This window comes from Oratosquilla oratoria, chromosome 1, assembly GCF_046742065.1.
Source record: "Oratosquilla oratoria isolate Oo_2021 chromosome 1, ASM4674206v1, whole genome shotgun sequence".
Lineage (NCBI taxonomy): Eukaryota > Metazoa > Arthropoda > Malacostraca > Stomatopoda > Squillidae > Oratosquilla > Oratosquilla oratoria.
In genome coordinates this window covers 133,510,548-133,535,705 of record NC_134777.1, presented here as the reverse complement: position 1 = coordinate 133,535,705, position 25,158 = coordinate 133,510,548, and the positions used below count along the sequence as shown (strand labels likewise).

The window sequence follows — 25,158 nt, the reverse complement described above, 5'->3', positions numbered from 1 at the left end:
AGGCTTTTCCCCCTTACTAGGGAGGTAGCCAAAAAGGAAAAGGCATAAAATCATTCCCACCCATTCCATCCCTGAAAACACTCCACACCCCTCCACCCTCCCTCCCATCTTAGCACCTCCTAGATGACGGGTCATCCCTGCACCTTGTCCACTGCCCTGGGTTAGAAGCAGTGTCGCAAGACACGGCACATCCACAGTAAGGCTGCTTCATTAAATCGGCGACCCCCCCTCTCCGTCCCCTCATATAAAGGAGAAGACGGGGAGAAATCCCATCGGGCTGCGTCGAAATTTTGCTCACACACACTACCTCACCCCCCATCCCCCCATCCATTCCACCTCATGCATCACAACATCTTCCATATACAACCATTCTCCATTCGCCCCTGTCTTCTGTTCTCTCCCGTCCTTCCTCAACAGACATTCCCCTCTTCCCCAAAGCCCCCTTCACCCCATCCATCCATCTCATCCTAGGACGTCCCCTCATGTTCACTCCCTCCACATCTGCCTTCCATACCTCCTTTACTAGTCTTTTTTCACTCATTCTTTCCATGTGTCCAAACCATCCTAATACTCTTTCATCAACCCTATCTCCCAACTCCCTTTCCACCCCTGTTCTCCTCCTCACCTCCTCATTTCTCACTCTATCTAGCCTAGTAACCCCCATCATACTTCTCAGACACTTCATCTCAAACACATTCAAACTCCTTCTCTCTTCCTCTCTTATGTTCCATGTTTCTGCTCCATACAGTGCTGTTGGCACAATCACTCCTTCATACAGTCTCCTCTTAGCATCCATTGCCAAATGTCTATTCCTCATTACACTTTTCAATTCACCAAGGCATTTACTCCCTTCTCTCAATCTACATTCTACCTCCACCTTTACTCCACCTTTTCCCGCCACATTTGCACCCAAGTATCTAAAACTATCCACTTCCTCCAGTTGCTCTCCCTTAATGCTCACTTCCAGATTACTGCCACTTTCACCCCTTGTACATCTCATCACCTTACTTTTACCCACATTTATCTTCAGCTTTCTTCTATCACACACTCTCCCAAACTCTATCCCCAACTTCCTCAATCCCTCCTCCGATCCTGCCACAAGCGCAGTGTCGTCCGCAAACAACAGCTGGCTCACCTCCCACTTTTCTCCATTTTCTTTAACCATCTCCAATCCCTGACCCACTACCCTTGCATTTACCTCTCGCACTACCCCACCCATGTATAAGTTGAACAGCCAAGGTGACATAAAGCATCCTTGACGAAGTCCCACCTTTACCTCAAACCACTCACTCTCTCCATTTCTAATCCTGGCACTACTCTCATAAAAACTCTTGACAGCTCCGAGAAGCTTTCCTCCTATCCCGTATATCCGCATAACCTCCCACTATATATATATATATATATATATATATATGTATATACATATATATATATATCACAGTAATTCACAAACGCACACATACACGTCGGTCGAAGTGAACGAAGTTTGGAACTCCAGGAAAACTTCAGGTTTCGTCAATCTCAACAATGAGGAAGTACCTTTGTGTTATTAGTAGGGAAGGGGAAAGCTCGGGGTGTAGTGGGAAGGTGAGGAAAAAGGAGAAAGGGAGAGATTACTGAGGAAAATGGAAGGAAATGAAGAAGGGGACGAATGGGCCCCGAACATTAGAAGGAGTGTAAACAAAAGGAGTGCAGAATACACAGACGAAGTAGAACAGGGGAGCAGAGGTGTCAAAAGCAGAAATATAGATAATAGCAGCTCAATGGAAAGAAAAGGTAACTGCTCTTATGGATTTAATGAGGGAGGAGATGACAACCTCCCCCAACTAGTAAATCTAGAGAAAAAAAAAAAAAAAAATTGAAGCATGGGAGGATAGGTTTAACCAATTAACACTAGTTACCCAAAGAGTTGATAAACTGGAAGAACTAAAGAAGGAGAATCAAAACCTAACTAAAGAAATAGAAGAATTAAAAAGACAATTAAAAGAAGTAAAAGATGAGAATGAAGAATTAAAGAATAATAATAAAGAGAATAAAGAGTCCATAGCAAAAGAAGCACAGGATTGGAGAAAAGTTCAAAATAATTTTTTTTTTTTAGAGATATAGTGACAACAGATGAAAGAATAATCTAAGGACACAGTCATTAAATTGATGAGAGAGAAGGAGAATATAGTAAGAGACTTAGCGGGCATAAAGAAATGTATAATTATATTAGAGATGGAAAATAAGCATAATCCAAATAGGACCACAAGAGTAAAAAAGGAGAAGGAAAAGGCAAAAAAGATATTATAAGGAGTTCAAGAGGATGGACAAGATACAGGGAAAGGAATTTTAAAAATATATAGAATAGGGAAATACAATACAGATAAGACCAGACCAATTAAGATCAAATTCAGGTCACAAACGACAGCAGAGAATATCTTAACAAAAACAGGGAAACTAGCAAACAGTGATCAATATAAATAGGTATGGATAAAAAGAGAAATAATTAAAGAGGAAAGAGAGGATGAGAAAACAAAAAGAACAGAGTCAGAAAGAGAAATTCTATTGGAGAGTAGTGGATATGAAATTGAGGAAATGGTTCATAGCAGAGAAAAACAGAAAGGAAACAGAAAACACAATGGAAATAGCAGAAAATTAAAAGCATCTTACACAAACATAGATGGCTTAATAACACGCTTGAATGTATTGAATGATTACCTGATGGAAAAAGAACCGGACATAATGGGAATTGTAGAGACAAAATTGAAAGGTCCATTACCACTCAACAGTGTAGGACATGATGCAGATAATATCCTGACTAAGAAGGATATAAAGGTGAGGAATGTCACATATGGAAAGAATAGAGTAGAGATGATTATGATGGAAGTGGAGGACAGGGATGGGAAGAGCAGGAAGTTTGTAGTAAATTATGTGCCTCCTAAAATGGCTTCGTGGGAAGAGAGAGAACACAAGAATATGCTAGAAGACACAAGGATAACCCTAAATAAGATAATGGAAGATGGAGGAAGAATAGTTATAATGGTTGACTTTAAATGTAAAGAAATCTGCTGGGAAGAGATGACAGTGAAGGTTGGAGACGACCTATGGAGAAATGTACTACTTGATATGATTATAGAACATACAATGACACGATGGATACAATAGAATACTAGGTAAAGAAATGAGGAAGAACCATCGAGACTGGACCTAATAACAGTAATGTGCACAGACATTGCAAGGGGCAGGTGCTTTGGGCTGGAAATTGGGCACTTCACTCTTTTGTATTATTTGTATTTGGCAACTATCCGGTAGGGTGCAACACCATTTTCCACATTATAATTTCTGAATGGTAAGAAAATGGAGAAAGCCTGTGAGAAATCATTTTTCATTCATATTTATATATTTTTGTGAAGGACACTTTTGGGGCACAGGGCAAAGGGGCAGGTGCTCGGGCACCCCCAGCATCCCCCCTCTGTACAAGCCTGCCTAATAATCACAGAACCCAAAATAGTGGACGAGATTGAATATAAGACACCAATAAGTAAAAGTGACCACATATTGGTTGAACTGGAACTAAATGAGGAAAAATAGATGTAAGAAAATGAACAATATAGAAATGGAAGACTGATGTATGGAATAAAAGTTGACGAAATAAGAGAATTCTTTCAAAAAGCAGACTAGGAAAGGATACACAAGTAGGAAACAACAGTAGAAGAGAAATGGAATATTTTGACAAAAATTTATAAAGGAGTGGAAAAGTATGTTCCAAGACAAAAACAAGAAAAAGGATATGTAAAGTGTTGGTACAACAAAAGATGTAGGGAGTTAAAAGACAAAAGGGACAAAGCTTGGTTAAAATGGAAAAAAGACAAAAGTCCTGAAAAATGGAAAATATATACTAGTTACTGGTGTGTGCAGAGAAGAAAAGAGAAAATACGAAAATGATGTCATTGAAAAATGTAAAGATCAACCAAAACTATTTTACAGATTTGTGAACAACAAACTGAAAAACAAACAAGAATTAGAAAAACTACGACAAGGAGGAGTTGAATACATAGAGGAAATAGAAATGGCAGAAATTATGAACAAGCATTTTAAATCAGTGTTTACGAGGGAGAACATACAACCTAGAGATATTGAGTGGGAGGAGAAAGTCTCCCCTATGAAAGAGATAGAAGTAACAATGAAATAATGAATCACTTAAGTAATCTTGATGTCAGAAAATTGCATGGACCAAATGAAATGGCAAACTGGATTTTGAGAGAATGCAGGAATGAGCTAACAGACAAAATACATAGTCAAATGAGCAGTTCATTGAAAGAAGGAAAAGTTCTAGAAGATTGGAAAAGAGCAAATATAGTACCAATATATAAAGGGGGAAACAAGGAAGACCCTACTAACTATAGACTGGTCTCTCTTACAAGTACAATAGCTAAAATTTGTGAAAGAATTATCAAAATTTGATGGGTAAGGCATTTGGAAAAAACAACGTACTAAGTCCAAGGCAATTTGGATTTAGACATGGACGATCATGCGTCACAAACTTAATGTGTTTCTATTCAAGGGTAATAGATGTAATACAAGAAAGAGATGGATGGGCTGATTGTGCATTTCTAGACCTGAAAAAAGCTTTTGATAAGGTGCCACATAAGAAATTGCTAAAGAAATTAGAAACTGCAGGAGGAATGCAGGGCAAACTGCTGAAGTGGATGGAAGACTTCTTGCATGAAAGAAAAATGAGTGATGATAAGAGACAAACACTCTAATTGGGATGAAGTGATTAGTGGAGTTCCACAAGGAACAGTTCTGGCCCCAATAATGTTTGCTATATTACAAAGGATTACAAAGGTGAAACATGCCAACAGGAGACCTTTTGGTCCATATCTAGGTCGGATGCAAAAAATCATAATAATGATAAATAAATGAATAAATAAAAACTATGATAATGTAAATAATAAATAAATGCATAGGTACAGTTAAATAATAAACAAACAGGTAAATAGTAAATGATAATACATTTACATAGAACTAATAATAAATGAGAATCAAACAGACAAATGATAACAAATATACATGTATATATATATATATATATATATATATATATATATATGTATATATATATAATATATACACATATATATATAATAAATGATAATCATTACAGCATCTTGCTTAGGTGTTTATCTCAATGATTCTCAAAGCTTCGAACTGAACTACATTGCACTGCCTCTGCAGGAAGTTTAATCCATTCATTAACTACACGGATGGCGAAGTTGTTCCTACCCACCTCCAAATTGAATCTATTTCCGGACAGTTTGAGACCATTGTTTCTTGTCTGATTCTCATTCAGTGTGAAAATTTTGTCACTTTTGATGTTGTCAATTCCCTTTAGAATTTTAAAGACCTGTATCAAGTCACATCTGAGTCTACGCTTTTCTAGGGAAAACAGATTCATATGTTTTAGTCGATTTTCGTATGATTTATTTTTGATATTTTGAATCAGTTTTGTGGCTCACTGTTGTATTTTTTCCAGTCTGTCAATGTCTTTAATGAGATGCGGTGACCATATGGAAACAGCATATTCCAAATGTGGACGAACTAACAATTTATATAGCTTGTTAATGAGTGATGGACTCTTGAAGTCAAAAGATCGCGCAATCAGTCCTAGAATCTTATTTGCTTTCTCAAAGGCTGAAATAATTGAAATTATGCCGAGATCTTTTTCACTCTTCACTTTTGTTAATGAATTTCCAAATAACTTGTAATCGTACTTACTGTTATTTTTACCTATGTGCATTACCTTGCATTTACTTGTGTTAAATTTCATTAGCCACTTTTCAAACCATTGCTGTAGTTTATCTAAATCTTCTTGAATATCTAATCGGTGTGATCATTTCCGGACGATGCAAAATTGTTGAAGAAAGTGAACACTTTAGAAAATAGTGAGTCGCTACAGAGTGATCTCAATAAAGTATGGGAATGGAGTAGGAAGTGGGAGATGGAATTCAATATTAAGAAGTGTAGTATAATGGAATTTGGAAGAAGAAGAAAAAAAAAAGAATAGTGGGATCATATAAATTGGGAGAGGAGAAATTTAAGTAGAAAATGAGAAGGACCTGGGAGTTATTATTATGAATAATATGTCCCCTGAGAAACATATAAACAAGATTTTTTGAGAAATTTATAATTTGATAAGAACAATCAAAGTGCCATTTACATACCTGGATGAAGAAATGGTGAAGAAAATACTAATCACTTTGATAAGACCAAGATTGGAGTATGCAGCGACGATGCGGTCACCAAGTACAAAAAAAAATGTATAACAAAACTTGAAAGAATACAAAGAGCAATTACAAAATTGGCACCAACACTCTCAAAACTATCATATGAAGAGAGACTAGCAAAACTTGAGCTACAGACACCAGACCAAAGAAGAGAGAGAGGAGACTTGATAACTGTTTATAGAATCATGAAAGGCATAGAAACTTGATAGAGAGGATCTAATAAAATGGGATAGTAGAGATACACAAGGACATGGAAAGAAAATCAAGAAAGACAGTTATAGAAGAGACTTAAAAAAGAACAGCTTTCCCCACAGAGTAATAGACATTTGAAACAAGTTACATGAGAATGTGGTGTGTGCAAAAATGATACACGAATTTAAAAACAGTCTAGATAAAACAAGATATGAAGACAGGACACCATGAGCACAGCTCCCATTCCCGTAAAATACAACTAGATAAATACATGTGAAAATAATTTGCAGAAAAAACCACTGGGAAATAAGAAACTTAGAATACCCAAAATGGTTAAATCATAATGTAAAAAGTGTGAAGTTGAAGCAAAACAGACGAAAATTTTGATGGGTCAGACACCCCAAGATGGCTGTTTGTTACATTGAAATATAAACAGATGCACAGAGTTGGCTACTGGTGCAAGAATGAAACAAAATGTAAATCTAGATTTCAGATTACCAAGAGGTACCAAAAGGTTACAAGTAGGTTTTCTGGATTCAATGGGTATGACAGAAGACTCTTTAGTAGAATTATAGACATAGAGAGGGACAAGAGAAATATGAACAATTGATGGAAACAAGAAACAATTGATCTATGGAAGATGAATAAAGACTTAAACAAGGAAGTGACTGACATAAAAAAAGTAAACACTGAAATGAAAGAAGAGATAAGTGCACTAAATAAAGAACTGGCGAAGTTGAAAAGTGAAAATGAGAGGTTGAATAATAATGGAAACACAAATAATGAGACTATAAGGAAAAAGGCAAATGAACAAATTAAAGCAATTACCATGGAAGCAGGAAGAAGCATAGGAGAAAATGAATGTCAGCAACTCAGGAATGATTGGAGAAAAGACAAAGAAGATAAGGTAATTTTCAAAAAAATAGTTCATCAACAGATGCAGGAGAAGGCTGAAGATGCAGTTATTAAGTTAATTAAACAAAAAGAAAATCTAGTAAGAGATACAGTAGACAAAAAAAAAAAAAAAAAAGTGTAGTAATTTATGGTCTAAAGGAAAAACAACCAACATTGGTTCCTAAGGGAAAAGGACAAAGAATTGGCAATTTTTTTTCTAAAAGTAGTACAGGATATTGAACAAGAAATAGATAAGGAAATAGAGGAAGTGCACAGATGGGTAAATATGTAGAAGAAGGAAAAAGTCGAACACTAAAGATCAAATTAAAATCACAAATGGCAGTGGAAGAAATCTTAACAAGAACAGGAAAATTAGCAAGAAGTGAACACTATAAAAATATGTGGATAAAAAGAGACGTGAATGACAAGATAAAAAAAAAAAAAAGAATTAGGACATTAAAAAATGAAGCCAAAGAAAAAAAAAAAAAAAACGAAGAAGAGAACAGAGACTGAGATCAAACAATTCTATTGGAGAGTGTTAGATATGAGACTGAAAAAAACAGTATACTCAAGAGAGAGAGGAAAAAAAAAAAAAAAAGGTTCAGAGAATGAGATGGAGGGTGTAGAAAATTAAAATTAGTATCTACTAACATAAATGGATTGATCTCAGGATTAAACGAACTTAATAATTACCTGTCACAAGCAAAACCAGATGTAATAGGAATTGTAGAGACAAAATTAAGTGGTCCACTAGTACCAGTGTTGGACATGGATTATATAAGCAGTCTTAGAATTAGGGAGGAGAAACAAGGTGGAGGAGTCATGTTCCTGGTTAAGAAAAGCTTAAATGTAAAAAAAATTACATATGGAGAGAACACGGCAGAGATGATCACAAAAAGAGTTGAAGACAATGACATGAAAAGGAAAAAGTTTGTAGTGATTTATGTACCCCCAAAAATGGGGTCTTGGCGAGAGAAAGATTACTTCAAAATGTTAGAGGATATGAAATCTTCATTAAACAAGATGCTGAAGGATGGCAGTAATGCAGTATTCATGGGTGGTTTTGATTGCAAAGAAATATGTTGGGAAGAGATGACAGTGAAAGATGGAGAGGATCAGTGGGGAAATAACATGACTGTGGAGCATACATTGACACAATGGATAAAGATTTAGAAATGATGAAGAGCCACCGAGACTAGATTTATTATTTATGTTAGAACCCGAAATAGTAGATAAAATTGAATACAAGACACCAATTGTGAAATGACCACATACTATACTCGAGTTAGAATTAGAGGAGGAAATGTATATAAAGAGAAATGAGAAACACAGAAAGGAAGAGTGATGTATGGTAAAATGGACTTTTAGAAACTTAGGAATTTTTATCTTAAAGTGAACTTGGAAAAATTCTACAAAGAAGAAACACAAGTGGAAGAAAATAGATGATTCTGGTGAAAATCTATAAAGAAGGAGTGGATAAATATGTCCCAAAGCAAAAACAGGGAAAGGTGTACATTAAGTGCTGGTTTAATAGGTGCAATGAAGTGAAAGGTAGAAGAATGAATATGTAAAAATACGCAGGGAAGAAAAATGTAACTATGAAAAAGACATGATAGAAAAATGTAAGGATCTTTCAAAGCTATTCTATAGATATGTAAATGGGAAACTAAAAAACAAACAGGAAACAGTGAAGCTAAACCAAGGGAATGCAGAATACATAGAAGATACCAAAATGGCTGAAGTTATGTGCAAACACTTCAAGTCGGTTTTCACTAGAGAAAAAATACAACACTGGGATGAAATAATGGATCAAATAACGAATCTTGATGTCATGAAATTGCATGGCCTGGATGAAATAGCAAATTGTATATTAAAAGAATGTAAAGAAGAACTAGCACACAAAATATACAACATAATAAGTTGCTCATTCAAAGAAGGAAAAATACCAGAAGACTGGAAAAATGCTGATATTGTACCAATTTATAAAGGAGGAAATAAGGAAGACCCAACAAATTGAAGACCAGTTTCCCTTACAAGCACAGTAGCTAAAATCAGTGAAAAAAGTTATAAAAAGTAGATGGATAAAACGTCTGAAGGATAACAATATACTGAATCTGAGACAAATTGGATTTAGACAGGGAAGATCATGTACCACTAATTTGATAATTTTTTACTCAAGACTACTAGATATAATACAAATAAGGGATGGATGGGCCAATTGCACTTTCCTGGATCTACAAAAATCTTTTGATATAATCCCTCACAAATAACTATTAAGAAAACTGGAAACCAAAGAAAGGATACAAAGTAAACTAATGAATTGGATGGAGGACTTTTTGCATGGAAGAAAAATGAGGGTAGTGCTCAGAGATAAGACTTCTATTTGGGAAGAGGTGATTAGTGGGGTCCTACAGGGATCAGTGTTGGCTCCAATAATGTGTGCCATTTACGTGGATGACATGGATGAGGGTGTGGAATGTTACATGAGCTTCTTTGCAGATGATGCAAAATTGTTAAAGAAAGTGAGTACTGAAATGGACTGTGACTCACTACAGAGAGATCTGAACAGGGTTTGGGAATGGAATCAGAAGTGGGAAATGGAATTCAACATTAAAAATATGTAGCATAATGGAATTTGGAAAAAGTGAAAAAAGGATATCAGGACAATATAAAACTGGTAAAAAAGAAGTAAAAAAAGAGGGATCTGAAAAAGATTGGGGAGTGATCATCACAAAAGGTATGTCCCCTGACAAACATAAACAAAATTGTTGGCAAAACTTATAACTTGCTAAGATCAATAAAAGTTGCTTTTACTTACTTGGATGAAGAAATGTTAAAGAAAATACTAGTCACATTGATAAGGCCTAAATTGGAGTATACAGTGACACTGTGGTCACGCAGTACTAAAAAGAATATAAAGAAGATTGAGAGAATCCAGAGAGCAACTACAAAGCTGGCCCCAGCTCTATCAAAACTCTCATATGAGGAAAGATTGTTAAAATTGGAAACTTCTTCTGAAACAAAGAAGAGAAAGAGGAGACTTGTTCACCATTTACAGAATTATGAAAGGCATGGAAGTCCTGGGTAGAGAAGACTTACAAAATTGGAATAAGCAAAACACAATAGGACATGGAAAGAAGCTCAAAAAGGGCATTTATAGAAGAGACCTGAAAAAGAACAGCTTTCTTCACAGAGTGGTGGATGTATGGAATGTAATAGACAAAACAACAGTGTGCAAAAACAATACAAGAATTTAAGAGCAAACTAGATATGGAGAGATACAAGACTGGATACCATGAGTATAGCTCCCATTCCTGTAAGATACAACTAGGTAAATACAACTAAGTAAATACAGGCCTGGTAACACTTGGAGCTGTAGAATATTCTACAATTTTTTGAGTGATATAATCTTCAAGTCTGCATAAGCCCAAACTCACTTTAATATTGTGATAAAAGTGTGCTTAATATGACTGGATTCAATAATACAGTATTTCTTTCTAATAAAGACTTACATGAAATAAGTTTCTTTGAGTTATTCCAGTCAATAGGATGGTTATGGTCCCTTACATGTACAAAAATCATCTGTATTCCCTGATGATGTCTTAAATAGATTAAATAATTTGGACTAAGTTTCTTATCTCCCAGATATATATATATATATATATATATATATATATATATATATATATATATATATATATATATATATATATATATATATATATATATGTATGTGTGTGTGTGTATGTCCTCAGGCCTGGATGCAGCAAACCGTGAGCTGGTGGCTTGTAGTCACAATCGTGCACCCAAGCTTTTCGTGGATGCTGTAATCAACCCATGTCCATATACAGCCTTCACTTGCCCTTCCTATGAGGAATATGAAGAGGTGAGCTGCTTCAGAAGTCACTTGAAGTACATGTTTATTTTCAAACAATTATAGCAAATTTCTTTTCTGTCTGGTGATTTAAGACAGTTCCTCCATTGGATGCAGTGTGCTTGCACTTCTCCCATGTGTATTTCTTGTGATCACCAGGGACAGATTTTCAATCTCTTCCCTTCATCTTTCTGTGGTTGTATATTTCTCTTGGATCCTTCCTGTTCTCATTTCCTCAAACTCCATTGTCACCATGATATAACAGATTTTTTCTAGTTAACACTCATTTAATGAGTAACTTCTATCACAATGACTACATGCACTACAGTGTATCATTTTATTCAATCTAAATCTAGAACACATCCTTTTCAACATAATGGCAGGAGCTGTGCAACTGTGTCTCCCCCCCCACCTCCTGCCCCCATATGTTTCAGTCACATGGTGCCTGTCAGATTTCTGCTTTTGCCACAGGGTTTGTGTTTTGACTGCGGCCCAAATGGCAAGGATTGTGCAATGCTCGGCCTTAATGCTGACCGCTGGCCAGTTCAAAACCGAACCCACGTCCAGATGTTTCTTTCCACCACCAGTGGACCTCCATACTGTAGTGAGTGATGCAGGTTGTTGTACTTTCAAGCACCCTATTTAGTAAGATCTGACTCAGGATAATTTCATAGTATTAAGTTAGGTTACTATCAACTCCACATAAATGTGAATATGTGATGCATCATTGAGCATCCTCTGGCAAACCAATATGCTGGGGGGGATGCTGGTTGTTGATTGTGTTGGAAAGATTGCTTAGTGAGATTGTTGCTTGGGTTAATTATACTTAGGTTGGGAAGTTTTAAAAAAAAATTGTCCTCTCTGATCTAATGTTTGTGTGTTAGGCCAGAATGGATGATGTGTGTTCAGATCACCTACTAGTATGTGGTCTGTCATCAAGATGAGTGGTTTTAGTTGTGTGATGAAGCCTCGTGGGGTTGATGTAATTGGTGTGATGTATATGTTTGTGATATTTTAAGTTGTTTTTGTTATTTGTGTTTGGATTGTGATTATTTTAGTTATGATGTATGTGAGTGATTCTCTGGTATCTATTGTTTTCATGGAGAAGGGTATTTTGTGTTCTAATGTTATGAGTCCACCTTTGTATTGTCACCTCTTATTATTGTGTAATCAGTGAATGATGGTACGTATTGGTAATTGTGGTGTCAGTTTTGTATCTTGTTTAAGTGTGTTAATGTAGGAAAATGAACAGTGATGAGTGTTTGTTTTGAGTGCATAGCCCAAATAATTGAAATATTTTTTTTTTTTATGAAGTGGAATGTTGAGTTTTGTGTGCAAATACCAGGGGTTTAGTGAATGCTTAAATTTCCCTTTGATATTTTGTCCATATTCATTGCTGTAAGTATTACTCTTATTATATATATATATATAGATATATAGAGATATATATATATATATATATATATATATATATATATATATATATATATATATATATTTATATATGTATGTATATATATGTATGTGTATTGCTAAAAAAAATTAAAATAGATATACTACATGGGTTGTCAAAAACTTTGGCCACCATAGATGGCTTCATCAATTGGCAAATATCCACAGCAGTTGTTAGGTCAATGGTTACAAATGACTGTTGTGACCAGAGCTTTACAAAGATTTTTTGGCCATTATTAATAGTTTCTAAATAAGTACAGCTACACAGAAAACTATCGTTAGTAGGGGTGTCGAAACATTCGCGAATGAACATAACCTTATGATACCGAAGGGTTGGTATTTCTGGGGTTCGAATTGTTCGAATTCCTTCTGAATGAATATGAATCGAATAATAGTTCCGGAGTTCATATGGATTCACTATGACATGATAATCTTATTTCCGATGGAGACTTCAACTTGTCTCAAATAGTTTCGTTGTTTTGTGTCAAAATGATTAGCGTGATTTACTAACGATAGTTTTCTGTGCAGCTGTACACCTGACTATTGCCTCTCATATTTGAATTCCCACAATCTATTGACATGGGGAAATTTGAAGTCATTGTGCTTTCTGGTTCAACTACAACACACACTGCTTTCTTTGTTTTTGGCAGTGTACTCCAATCTTCTGGTCATTTTGTGTTTTTTTGATGTTTTGCAGTCTACCATCATCTGGTCACTGTCGCACTGGCAGACCCAGCTGGAACTGGCGGTCGTCTGCGTGGTCACCTGAAACTGACATTCATTAACTTGGATGGAACTCTTTCTGAGTTTGATTTGACCAAGAAGTACGTAAGCAATGTTTATTACCACTGTATATGCGGCATACAAGTTGACCCGGCACATAAGTCATCCACTAAAATTCTGAGGTGTAATTCAAATTTAAGCCTATATTCGTCAGATAAGATGACCCCTGGTGATAAAGCAGCACCACTTCCCCAGCCCTATTGTTTCCAGCACTATGTTGTTCAAATTCCTCAATGCAGTGACTCACCCTTATTGGTAGAAAAGTTTTAAAATCTACCATTAATAGTGAAAAAACAACAACAACCCTTTTTAATGTAAACAAACTAAAAATAATTTTTGTCTTCTTTTGCTTTCCCTCATTAATGACTTTGGACATGAAAAACCCCTGTTTTCCCTCTCAAAGTTGAAACCAGTAATGTTATTGCCTCTTTTGTGACTTTGGATAGTGTTGCTTCCCCCCAGCCACTCATACATACATACATTCATACATATACCAAAGGCTTTTCCCCCTACATGGGGGGGGGGGTAGCCAAAAAGAAAAAGGCATAGAAACCACTCCCACCCACTCCACTTCCTATACATTCCACTCCCCTCCACCCTCCTCCATCCCTCCTATCTTGGCACCTCCTGGATGACAGGTCACCCCTGCATCCTGTCCACTGCCCTGGGTCAGAATCAGTGTCACAAGACACAGCACATCCACAGCAAGGCCGCTTCATAAATTCGGCGATCCCCCTCCCCCCTCTCCGTCCCCCCATGCAGAAAAGGAGAAGACGGGGAGAAATCCCTTCGGGCTGTCTCAAATTTTTTCTCATACATACTTCCTCACCCCCCATCCCCCCCCTCATGCATCACAGCATCATCCATACACAACCCCTCTCCATTCACCCCTATCTTCTGTCTTCTCCTGTTCTTCCTCCACAGACATTCCTCTCTTTTGTAATGCCCCTTTCACCCCATCCATCCATCTCATCCTAGGACACCCCCTCACATTCACTCCTTCCACCTTCACCTTCCACACTTCTTTTACTAATCTTTCTTCACTCATTCTTTCCATGTGTCCAAACCATCCTAATTCTCTTTCATCAACCCTATCTCCCAACTCCCTTTCCACCCCTGTTCTCCTCCTGACCTTATTTCTCACTCTATCCAGCCTAGTAACCCCCATCATACTTCTCAGACATTTCATCTCAAACACATTCAAACTCCTTCTCTCTTCCTCTCTCATGTTCTACGTTTCTGCCCCATACAGTGCTGTTGGCACAATCACTCCTTTATATAACCTCCTCTTAGCATCCATTCCCAGATGATTTCTCATTACACTTTTTAATCCACCAAGGCATTGACTCACTTCTCTCAATCTACATTTTACCTCCACCCCCACTCCTCCCTTTCCTGCCACATTCGCACCCGAGTATGTAAAACTATCCACTTCCTCCAGTCTTTCACCCTTAATGCTCACTTCCAGGCTCCCCTTGTACATCTCATCACCTTACTTTTGCCCACATTTGTCTTCAGCTTCCTTCTTTCACACACATTCTCAAACTCTGTCACCAACTTCCTCAATCCCTCCTCTGGTCCTGCTCCAAGCACAGTGTCGTCAGCAAACAAGAACTGGCTCACCTCCCACTTTTCTCCATTTTCTTTAATCATCTCCAACCCCTGACCCACTACCCTTGCATTCACCTCTCGTACCACCCCATCCATGTATAGATTGAACAGCCAGGGAGACATAACACATCCCTGACGAAATCCCACCTTTACCTCAAACCATTCACTCTCTCCATTTCTAATCCTAACACAAGCTCTACTACTCTCTTGACTGCTCTTAACAGCTTTCCTCCTATCCCATTCCAGTACCTCCCACAGTGCCTTCCTGTCTACCCTGTCATAAGTCTTTTCCAGATCCACAAAAACCCAAAAAACATCTTTACCTTTTCCTATAGCTTTCTCACATATCTGTCCCACCACAAAAATCTGATCTACACAATCCCTACCTATCCTAAACCCACACTGTTCCTCACCAATTACTCCCTCTGTTCCTCTCCTAATCCTCTCAATCAAGACCCTCCCATAAGCCTTCCCAACAACACTCAACAAGCTGATCCCTCTGAAACCACTACACTCACACTTGTCCCCCTTTCCCTTGCAAAGTGGAACCATACAGGCACTCCTCCAGTCCTCCAGCACTCCGCCCTCTCTTAAACAAACACTAAATAACCTCACCAGCCAGTCCACCATAACTGTACTTCCTTTCTTCAGACATTCTGCATGGCATCCATCCAACCCAGGTGCCTTACCTGCTCTCATCATCTTAACAGCTGCCTTCACCTCATCCTTCCCTAGTTCTCCTCCATTTTCCTCACTCATCACTCTCATTTTCTTAGGGCTTCCCACTACAACCACCCCTCCCTCCTTATTCTCCTTCACATTTAGCAACTCCCTAAAATACTCTCCCCATCCTCCTCTCACTGCCTTCTCTTCCATTACCAACTCTCCATCTGCACCTTTTACCTTTTCTTCTCAACTTGATTCACCTCCTCTTTCTCTTTTAATTTCCTTCCAAAACATCGTTTTCTTACTTTCAAAATTTTCTGTCATACTCTTACCCCATTTCACATCTACTCTCATCGTTGTTTCCTAAATCTTATGCTTAATTTCCCTTCTCTTTACTTTGTACCTCTCATACGATTCCCTCATCCTAATTTGTAGCCAATCTATGAATGCCTGCTTCTTCTCTTCTACACCTTTCTTTGCTTCCTCATCCCACCACTCACTACCCTTCCTTCTATTTCCTCCCACCCTCCTTGTTCCACACACCATCTTTGTACACCTTATGACTCCCTCCTTGAACCATCCCCATTCCTCCTCCACTCCTAGTTCTACTCTATCCTTTACTCCCTCCCACTCCTCTTTCAGCTTCTTCTTATACTCATTCTCCTTTTTTCTCTCATTTAAGCAGTTCACTCTAAGTACCTCCCTACCTTCTGCCCTTTTCCTCTTTCTCCACCTATTCTCCACTCTCAATTTACCTTCCACCAGAAAATTATCTAATATTCCCCCACTCTCCCCTTAGAACATGTACATCCTTAACTCTTCCTACCATACTCCTGGTCACCACTATATAGTCCATTAAGGCGCTATCTACCACCCTTCCATCCACCACCCTCTCCCATGTCTACTTATGCTTGACTTTCTTTCTAAACACTGTATTTGCTATCATCAACTCTCTTTCAAGACACATCTCCATCAATTCTCCACTATAATTTTTACCTGGAACTCCATACTTCCCAATCACTCTGTCTATTGGTTCATTTCCTACCCTAGCATTAAGGTGTCCCAATACAACTACATTGACATTTATCCCTAATCCCTTTATGCACTCATTTATATCTACCAAAAAAACCTCCCTTTCCTCTATGGTCTTTTCATTACCAGGCCCATACGCACTTACAAAAACCCACATCTCTCATCCCAGCTTCACCTTCATCCACATCAACCTTGATGAAAACTCCTTCTACTCCACTACCCGCTTACTTATCTCTTCACTTACTAGTATAGCCACCCCTTCTCTCACTCATCCCCTCTTCACTCCTGAGTACCTCCCAGCTACACTCCCAAACTCACAGTTGCCCTTTCCTTTCACTTTAGTTTCACTCAAAGCCAGCACATCCATCTTTCTTCTCACAAACATACTGCCTATCTCTTCCATTTTACTCTCATCTGTACCACATCCATGCACATTAAAAGACCCAAACCTTAGGGTGCTGGTTAGAAAATTCCCAGGCCCTCTTATGCCTTTACTTTTTTTTTTTTTTAGTAATTTCCCCTTTTGGGGCTACAGGTAGTAGGACTCCTAATCCCATCCCCTGTCCCGATTTTTGTCGTCTTTTAAGACTCAAGTGGAAAGACTTGGTGGTAGCATTCTCTTCCCCCACCACAGGGTTGGTGAACAAAGGAAATGAATATTCAGAGAAATGGTTCAGGACAGTAACAAGGGGTTGGGGGACAACATAACGGAGGGATAGTTGTAGTATAAAAGTGTCATCATTTCTCTATGAACAGAGTTTTCCTCTATCACAAACAAAAGGATGTGTGGCTCTGGTCCATAGGGGTGCCCCATATAGACCCTAAAGTATCAACTGCATGCTACTTTGCCACAATAACATTCAGCCAATACCCCAGACGGGGAATGGCAAATATTTTCATCTGTCTTTGCCTGTAAAAGGCTACTCTAGGAGCGTCATCCATGCTTCTCTATTGTTGGTGTGCAACAAGTGTTAGGCAACCAGTTTTACTTGTTTACCCCTCAGTGGTAAAGGTTCACATTTTATATTTGGTGTACAAGTGGACCCTTGGATTTGGAGCGATGTATTTAGGTTTCAAATGTCAACTTCTATGCCAGTTTATATGGTATGTGTATACATTACATGTTTGCATTTACTTTGTCACACACACACACACACACTTCAGCGAATGGACGGCTTGGATGACGTTCTGAAGAAAACTGAAGTCTGGGGATCCCAACGCAAAGAGAAGTGCCTAGTGTTTTTACAGGGTGGGGGGGAAATTGCTCGTGGAGTAGTGGGAAAGTAGGGAAAGAGGAAACGGGGAGGGATTACTGAGGGAAATGGAAGGAAATGAGGAGGGAGTAGACTTGGCCCAGCCAGACAAGCGAAAGGTAAACAAGAGACTGAGCGATGATGAAATGTCTAATAAAAATGTAAAGATTAGAAGTATAGAGAGGAGCAATACAGTAGAAAGTGACGAGAATATGTTCCAGGGATTTAAAGAGGGTGGGGGGGACACAACCCCCCCCCCCGACTGATAAGACTAGAGGAGAGAGTTGATAAGGTGATCGAGGACTTGGAACGTAAGTTAGGTAATGTTGACTCCATTTTCCAGAGAATTGAAAGGTTGGAACAACTAGAGAAGGCAAACAGAAACTTAACTGAAGAAATAGAGGACCTAAAAAGACAGTTAGGAAATGTAAAGGAGGAGAATGAGAAATTGAAGAAGAATAGTAATGAAAACAGACACAATAGCTAAAGAAGCTAAAAATTGGAGAACAACCCAAGAAGGGAATAAGGTTTCATTCACTGACATAGTCAAACAGCAATTGAAAGAACATAATGAAGACTCAGTTATTAAAGTGATGAGACAGAAGGAGAATATAGTAAGAGAATTAGCTGACAAAAAGAAATGTATAATTATATTAGGAATGGAAGAGAAACATAACCCAGATAGAACCGCAAGAATCAAGGAGGAAAATGAAAGAGTAAGCAGTTTATTAAAATTAGTCCAGGAAGATGAACCAGAAATTATAAAGGAAATTGAGGAAAAATTCAGACTCGGAAAATATAGTACAGATAAGACCAGACCAATTAAGATTAAATTCAAGTCACAAACAACGGCAGAGAAAATTCTATCCAAAACAGGGAAACTAGCAACAAATGATCAATATAAAAAGGTATGGATAAAAAGAGAAATGAATAAGGAGGAAAGAGAGGCAGAAAAGCAGAAAAGACTTGAAGCTAAGGCAAAAAACGAGGAAAGAACGGAGTCAGAGAAAGAGAGATTCTATTGGAGAGTAGTGAACATGAAAATAAAGCAGTTCGACATACTAAAGAAAAACATAAGGGAAACAGAGAACACAATGGAAGTGGCAGAAAACTAAGAGCGTCTTACACAAATATAGATGGATTGATAACAGGATTGAATGAACTGAATGATTATTTGAAAGAAAAAGAACCGGACATAATGGGAATTGTAGAAACAAAATTAAAAGGCCCACTACCACCCAACAGTGTAGGACATGATGCATACAATTATTGGATTAGAAACAGAGAAAAAACAAGGGGGTGGAGTTATGTTCCTGACTAAGAAGGATATAAACGTGAAAGGTGTCATATATGGAAAGAATACAGTAGAGATGATTATGATAGAAGTGGAAGACCGAGATAAGAAGAGCAGAAAATTTGTGATCAATTATGTACCTCCGAAAACAGCCTCATGGGAGGAGAGTGAACATAAAAGTATGTTAGAGGACACAAAGATAGCATTAACTAAAATAATGGAAGACGGAGGAAGAATAGTTATGATGGGCGACTTTAATTGCAAAGAAATCTGCTGGGAAGAAATGACAGTAAAGAGTGGTGATGACTCATGGGGAAATGCTCTACTTGAGATGATTACTGACCATTCAATGACACAATGGATACAAGAGAACACTAGGTATAGAAATGAAGAAGAACCATCGAGGCTAGACTTAATAATTACATCTGAACCTAGAATAGTGGACAAGATTGAATATAAAACACCAATAGGTAAAAGTGACCACATATTGATTGAACTGGAACTTAATGAAGAAAAATATATGAAAAGAAATGAACAATATAGAAAAGGAAGAATGATGTATGAAAAAACAAACTTTGATAAAATAAGAGAATTCTTCCAACAAGAAAACTGGGAAGAAATATACAAAGAAGAAACATCAGTGGAAAAGAAATGGAATATTTTGACAAAAATTTACAAAAAAGGAGTGGAAAAGTATGTCCCAAGACAAAAACAAGAAAAAGAATATGTAAAATGCTGGTACAACAAAAGTTGTAGGGAGATAAAAGACAAAAGAGACAAAGCCTGGACCAGATGGAAAAAAGACAGAAGACCTGAAAAATGGAAAATATATACTGGTTATAGAAATGAATATGTACAAAAGTGCAGAGAAGAAAAAAGAAAATATGAAAAAGATGTTATAGAAAAGTGTAAAGATCAACCAAAACTATTCTACAGATTTGTAAACAATAAACTGAAAAACAAACAAGACTTGGAGAAATTAAGACAAGGAGGAGTTGAATACACTGAGGAAATGGAAATGGCAGAAATTATGAACAAACATTTTAAATCAGTGTTTACAAGGGAAAATATACAACCTGAAGAGATTGAGTGGAAAGAAAAAGTCCCCCCTATGGAAGAAATAGAAGTAACAAAGAATGAAATATTGACACACTTGGGTAATTTTGATGTCAGAAAATCGCATGGGCCAGATGAAATAGCAAACTGGATTCTGAAAGAATGCAGGAATGAACTGGCAGACAAAATACATAGCATAATAAGCAGTTCCTTAAAAGAAGGAAAAGTTCCAGAAGATTGGAAAAAAGCAAATATAGTACCTATATATAAAGGAGGAAATAAAGAAGAACCTACCAACTATAGACCAGTCTCTCTAACAAGTACAATAGCAAAAATTTGTGAAAGAATTATCAAAAGTAGATGGGTAAAATACTTGGAAAAAAACAATGTACTAAATCCAAGGCAATTTGGATTCAGACAAGGACGATCATGCGTCACCAATTTAATATGTTTCTATTCAAGGCTAATAGATATAATACAAGAAAGAGATGGATGGGCTGATTGTGCATTTCTAGACCTAAAAAAAGCTTTTGACAAAGTACCACATAAGAAGTTGCTTAAGAAATTAGAATATGAAGGAGGAATACAAGGTAAATTGCTAAATTGGATGGAAGACTTTTTGCAAGAAAGAAAAATGAGAGTAGTGATAAGAGATCAGCACTCAAAATGGAATGAAGTAATAAGCGGTGTCCCGCAGGGAACAGTTCTGGCCCCAATAATGTTTGCTATATATATTAATGATATGGATGAAGGAATTGAAAGCTATATGAGCTTCTTTGCAGATGATGCAAAACTACTGAAAAGAGTGAAAACTGAAGAAGATTGTGAATCACTACAGAGAGATCTAAATAAAGTACAGGAATGGAGTAGGAAGTGGGAGATGGAGTTCAATACAAAAAAGTGTAGTATAATGGAATTTGGAAAAAGCAAAAACAGAATAACAGGATCATATAATCTGGGAGAAGAAGGAATAAAAAAAGTAGAAAATGAGAAGGACCTGGGAGTCATTGTTATGAATAATATGTCACCTGAGAAACATATAAATAAGATTTTTGGAGAAACTTATAATTTAATAAGAACAATCAAAGTGGCATTTACATACCTGGATGAAGAAATGGTTAGGAAAATCCTAATCACCCTGATAAGACCAAGATTGGAATATGCAGCAACGATATGGTCACCAAGTACAAAAAAATGTATAAAAAAACTTGAAAGAATACAAAGAGCAATCACAAAACTGGCACCAACACTCTCAAAACTATCATATGAAGAGAGACTACAAAAACTTAAACTACAGACACTAGAGCAAAGAAGAGAGGAGATTTGATAGCTATTTACAGAATCATGAAAGGCATAGAAATTACTGATAGAGAGAATCTGATAAAATGGGATGACAGAAATACAAGAGGACACGGAAAGAAAATAAAAAAAGACAGCTATAGAAGAGATTTGAAAAAGAACAGCTTTCCTCACAGAGTAATAGACAGTTGGAACAAGTTAGATGAGAAAGTGGTGTGTGCAAAAACAATACATGAATTTAAAAATAGTTTAGATAAAATGAGATATGAAGACGGGACCCCACGAGCATAGCTCCCCTTCCCGTAAAATACAACTAGGTAAATACAACTAGGTAAATACACACACTTCAACGAATGGACGGCTTAGAAGACGTTCTGAAGAAAACTGAAGTCTGTGGATCCCAACGCAAAGAGAAGTGCCTATTGTTTTTACAGGGTGGGGGGGAAATTGCTCGTGGAGTAGTAGGAAAGTAGGGAAAGAGGAAAGGGGGAGGGATTACTGAGGGAAATGGAAGGAAATGAGGAAGGAGTAGACTTGGCCCAGGCAGACAGGCGAAAGGTAAACAAAAGGCCTCCCGACGACGACGAAATGTCTAATAAAAATGTAAAGATTAGAAGTATAGATAAGAGCAATACAGTAGAAAGTGATGAGAATATTTTCAAGGGATTTAAAGAGGGTGGGGGGACACAAACCCCCCCCGACTGACAAGACTAGAGGAGAAGGTTGATAAGGTGATCGAGGACTTGGAGAGTAGGTTAGGTCATATGAACACCATTTTACAAAGGGTTGAAAGATTGGAAGAACTAGAAAAGGCGAATAAAAACTTAACTGATGAAATAGAAGACCTAAAAAGACAGTTAAGAGAAGTAAAGGTGGAGAATGAGGAATTGAAGAAGAATAGTAAAGAAAACAGAGAGACAATAGCTAAAGAAACTAAGAATTGGAAAACAACCCAAGAAGGAAATAAGGTTTCATTCACTGACATAGTCAAACAGCAATTGAAAGAACATACTGAAGACTCAGTTATTAAAGTGATGAGACAAAAGGAGAATATAGTAAGAGATTTAGCAGATAAGAAGAAATGTATAATTATATTAGGAATGGAAGAGAAACACAACACAGATAGAACCACAAGAATCAAAGAGGAAAATGAAAAAGTAAGCCAATTACTAGAATCAGTTCAGGAAGATGAACCAGAAATTATGAAACAAATCGAAGAGAAATTTAGACTCGGAAAGTATAGCACAGACAAGACCAGACCAATTAAGATAAAATTCAAGTCACAAACAACGGCAGAGAATATCTTATCCAAAACAGGGAAACTAGCAACAAGTGAACAATATAAAAAGATATGGATAAAAAGGGAAATGAATAAAGAGGAAAGAGAGGAAGAAAAACAGAAAAGACTGGAAGCTAAGGCAAAAAACGAGAACAGAACGGAGTCAGAGAAAGAGAGATTCTATTGGAGAGTAGTGAACATGAAACTAAGGAAGTTCGACATACAAAAGAAAAACATAAGGGAAACAGAGAACACAATGGAAGTGGCAGAAAACTAAGAGTGTCTTACACAAATATAGATGGATTAATAACAGGATTGAATGAGCTGAATGATTATTTGAAGGAAAAAGAACCGGACATAATGGGAATTGTAGAAACAAAATTAAAAGGTCCACTACCACCCAACAGTGTAGGACATAATGCATACAATTATTGGATTAGAAACAGAGAGAAAAAGGAAGGGGGTGGAGTTATGTTCCTGACTAAGAAGGATATAAACGTGAAAGGTGTCATATATGGAAAGAATACAGTAGAGATGATTATGATAGAAGTGGAAGACAGAGATAAGAAGAGCAGAAAATTTGTGATAAATTATGTGCCTCCAAAAACAGCCTCATGGGAGGAGAGTGAACATAAAAGTATGTTAGAGGACACAAAGATAACATTAAATAAAATAATGGAAGATGGAGGAAGAATAGTTATGATGGGCGACTTTAATTGCAAAGAAATCTGCTGGGAAGAAATGACAGTAAAGGGTGGAGACGACTCATGGGGAAACGCTCTACTTGAGATGATTATTGACCACACAATGACACAATGGATACAGGAGAACACTAGGTATAGAAATGAAGAAGAACCATCGAGACTAGACTTATTAATTACATCTGAACCTAAAATAGTGGACAAGATTGAATATAAAACACCAATAGGTAAAAGTGACCACATATTGATTGAACTGGAACTTAATGAAGAAAAATATATGAAAAGAAATGAACAATATAGAAAAGGAAGAACGATGTATGAAAAAACAAACTTTGATAAAATAAGAGAATTCTTTCAACAAGAAAACTGGGAAGAAATATACAAAGAAGAAACATCAGTGGAAAAGAAATGGAATATTTTGACAAAAATTTACAAAAAAGGAGTGGAAAAGTATGTCCCAAGACAAAAACAAGAAAAAGAATATGTAAAATGCTGGTACAACAAAAGTTGTAGGGAGTTAAAAGACAAAAGAGACAAAGCCTGGACCAGATGGAAAAAAGACAGAAGACCTGAAAAATGGAAAATATATACTGGTTATAGAAATGAATATGTACAAACGTGCAGAGAGGAAAAGAGAAAATATGAAAAAGACGTCATAGAAAAATGTAAAGATCAACCAAAACTATTCTACAGATTTGTAAACAATAAACTGAAAAACAAACAGGACTTGGAGAAATTAAGACAAGGGGGAGTTGAATACACTGAGGAAATGGAAATGGCGGAAATTATGAACAAACATTTTAAATCAGTGTTTACAAGGGAGAACATACAACCTGAAGAGATTGAATGGAAAGAGAAAGTCCCCCCTATAGAAGAAATAGAAGTATCAAAGAATGAAATATTGATACACTTGAGTAATCTTGATGTCAGAAAATCGCATGGACCAGATGAAATAGCAAACTGGATTCTGAAAGAATGCAGGAATGAACTGGCAGACAAAATACATAGCATAATAAGCAGTTCCTTGAAAGAAGGAAAAGTTCCAGAAGATTGGAAAAAAGCAAATATAGTACCTATATATAAAGGAGGAAATAAAGAAGAACCTACCAACTATAGACCAGTCTCTCTAACAAGTACAATAGCAAAAATCTGTGAAAGAATTATCAAAAATAGATGGGTAAAATACTTGGAAAAAAACAACGTACTAAATCCAAGGCAATTTGGATTCAGACAAGGACGATCATGCGTCACCAATTTAATATGTTTCTATTCAAGGCTAATAGATATAATACAAGAAAGAGATGGATGGGCTGATTGTGCATTTCTAGACCTAAAAAAAGCTTTTGACAAAGTACCACATAAGAAGTTGCTTAAGAAACTAGAATCTGAAGGAGGAATACAAGGTAAATTACTAAATTGGATGGAAGACTTTTTGCAAGAAAGAAAAATGAGAGTAGTGATAAGAAACCAGCACTCAAAATGGAATGAAGTAATAAGCGGTGT

The 25,158-nt window shown here is 36.9% G+C and overlaps 1 protein-coding gene across 3 annotated transcripts in view; it reads left to right on the top strand.

The window, feature by feature from the left end:
* Positions 1-25,158, top strand: part of LOC143027196 (pancreatic triacylglycerol lipase-like) — a 95,471-nt gene that overhangs the window by 52,608 nt on the left and 17,705 nt on the right. For all 3 annotated transcript variants that reach the window (XM_076188378.1, XM_076188386.1, XM_076188370.1), the window contains exons 7-9: positions 11,111-11,241; positions 11,701-11,833; positions 13,379-13,505. In XM_076188378.1, the coding sequence (XP_076044493.1) occupies positions 11,111-11,241; positions 11,701-11,833; positions 13,379-13,505 (391 nt within the window). The remainder of the gene's footprint in view (positions 1-11,110; positions 11,242-11,700; positions 11,834-13,378; positions 13,506-25,158) is intronic.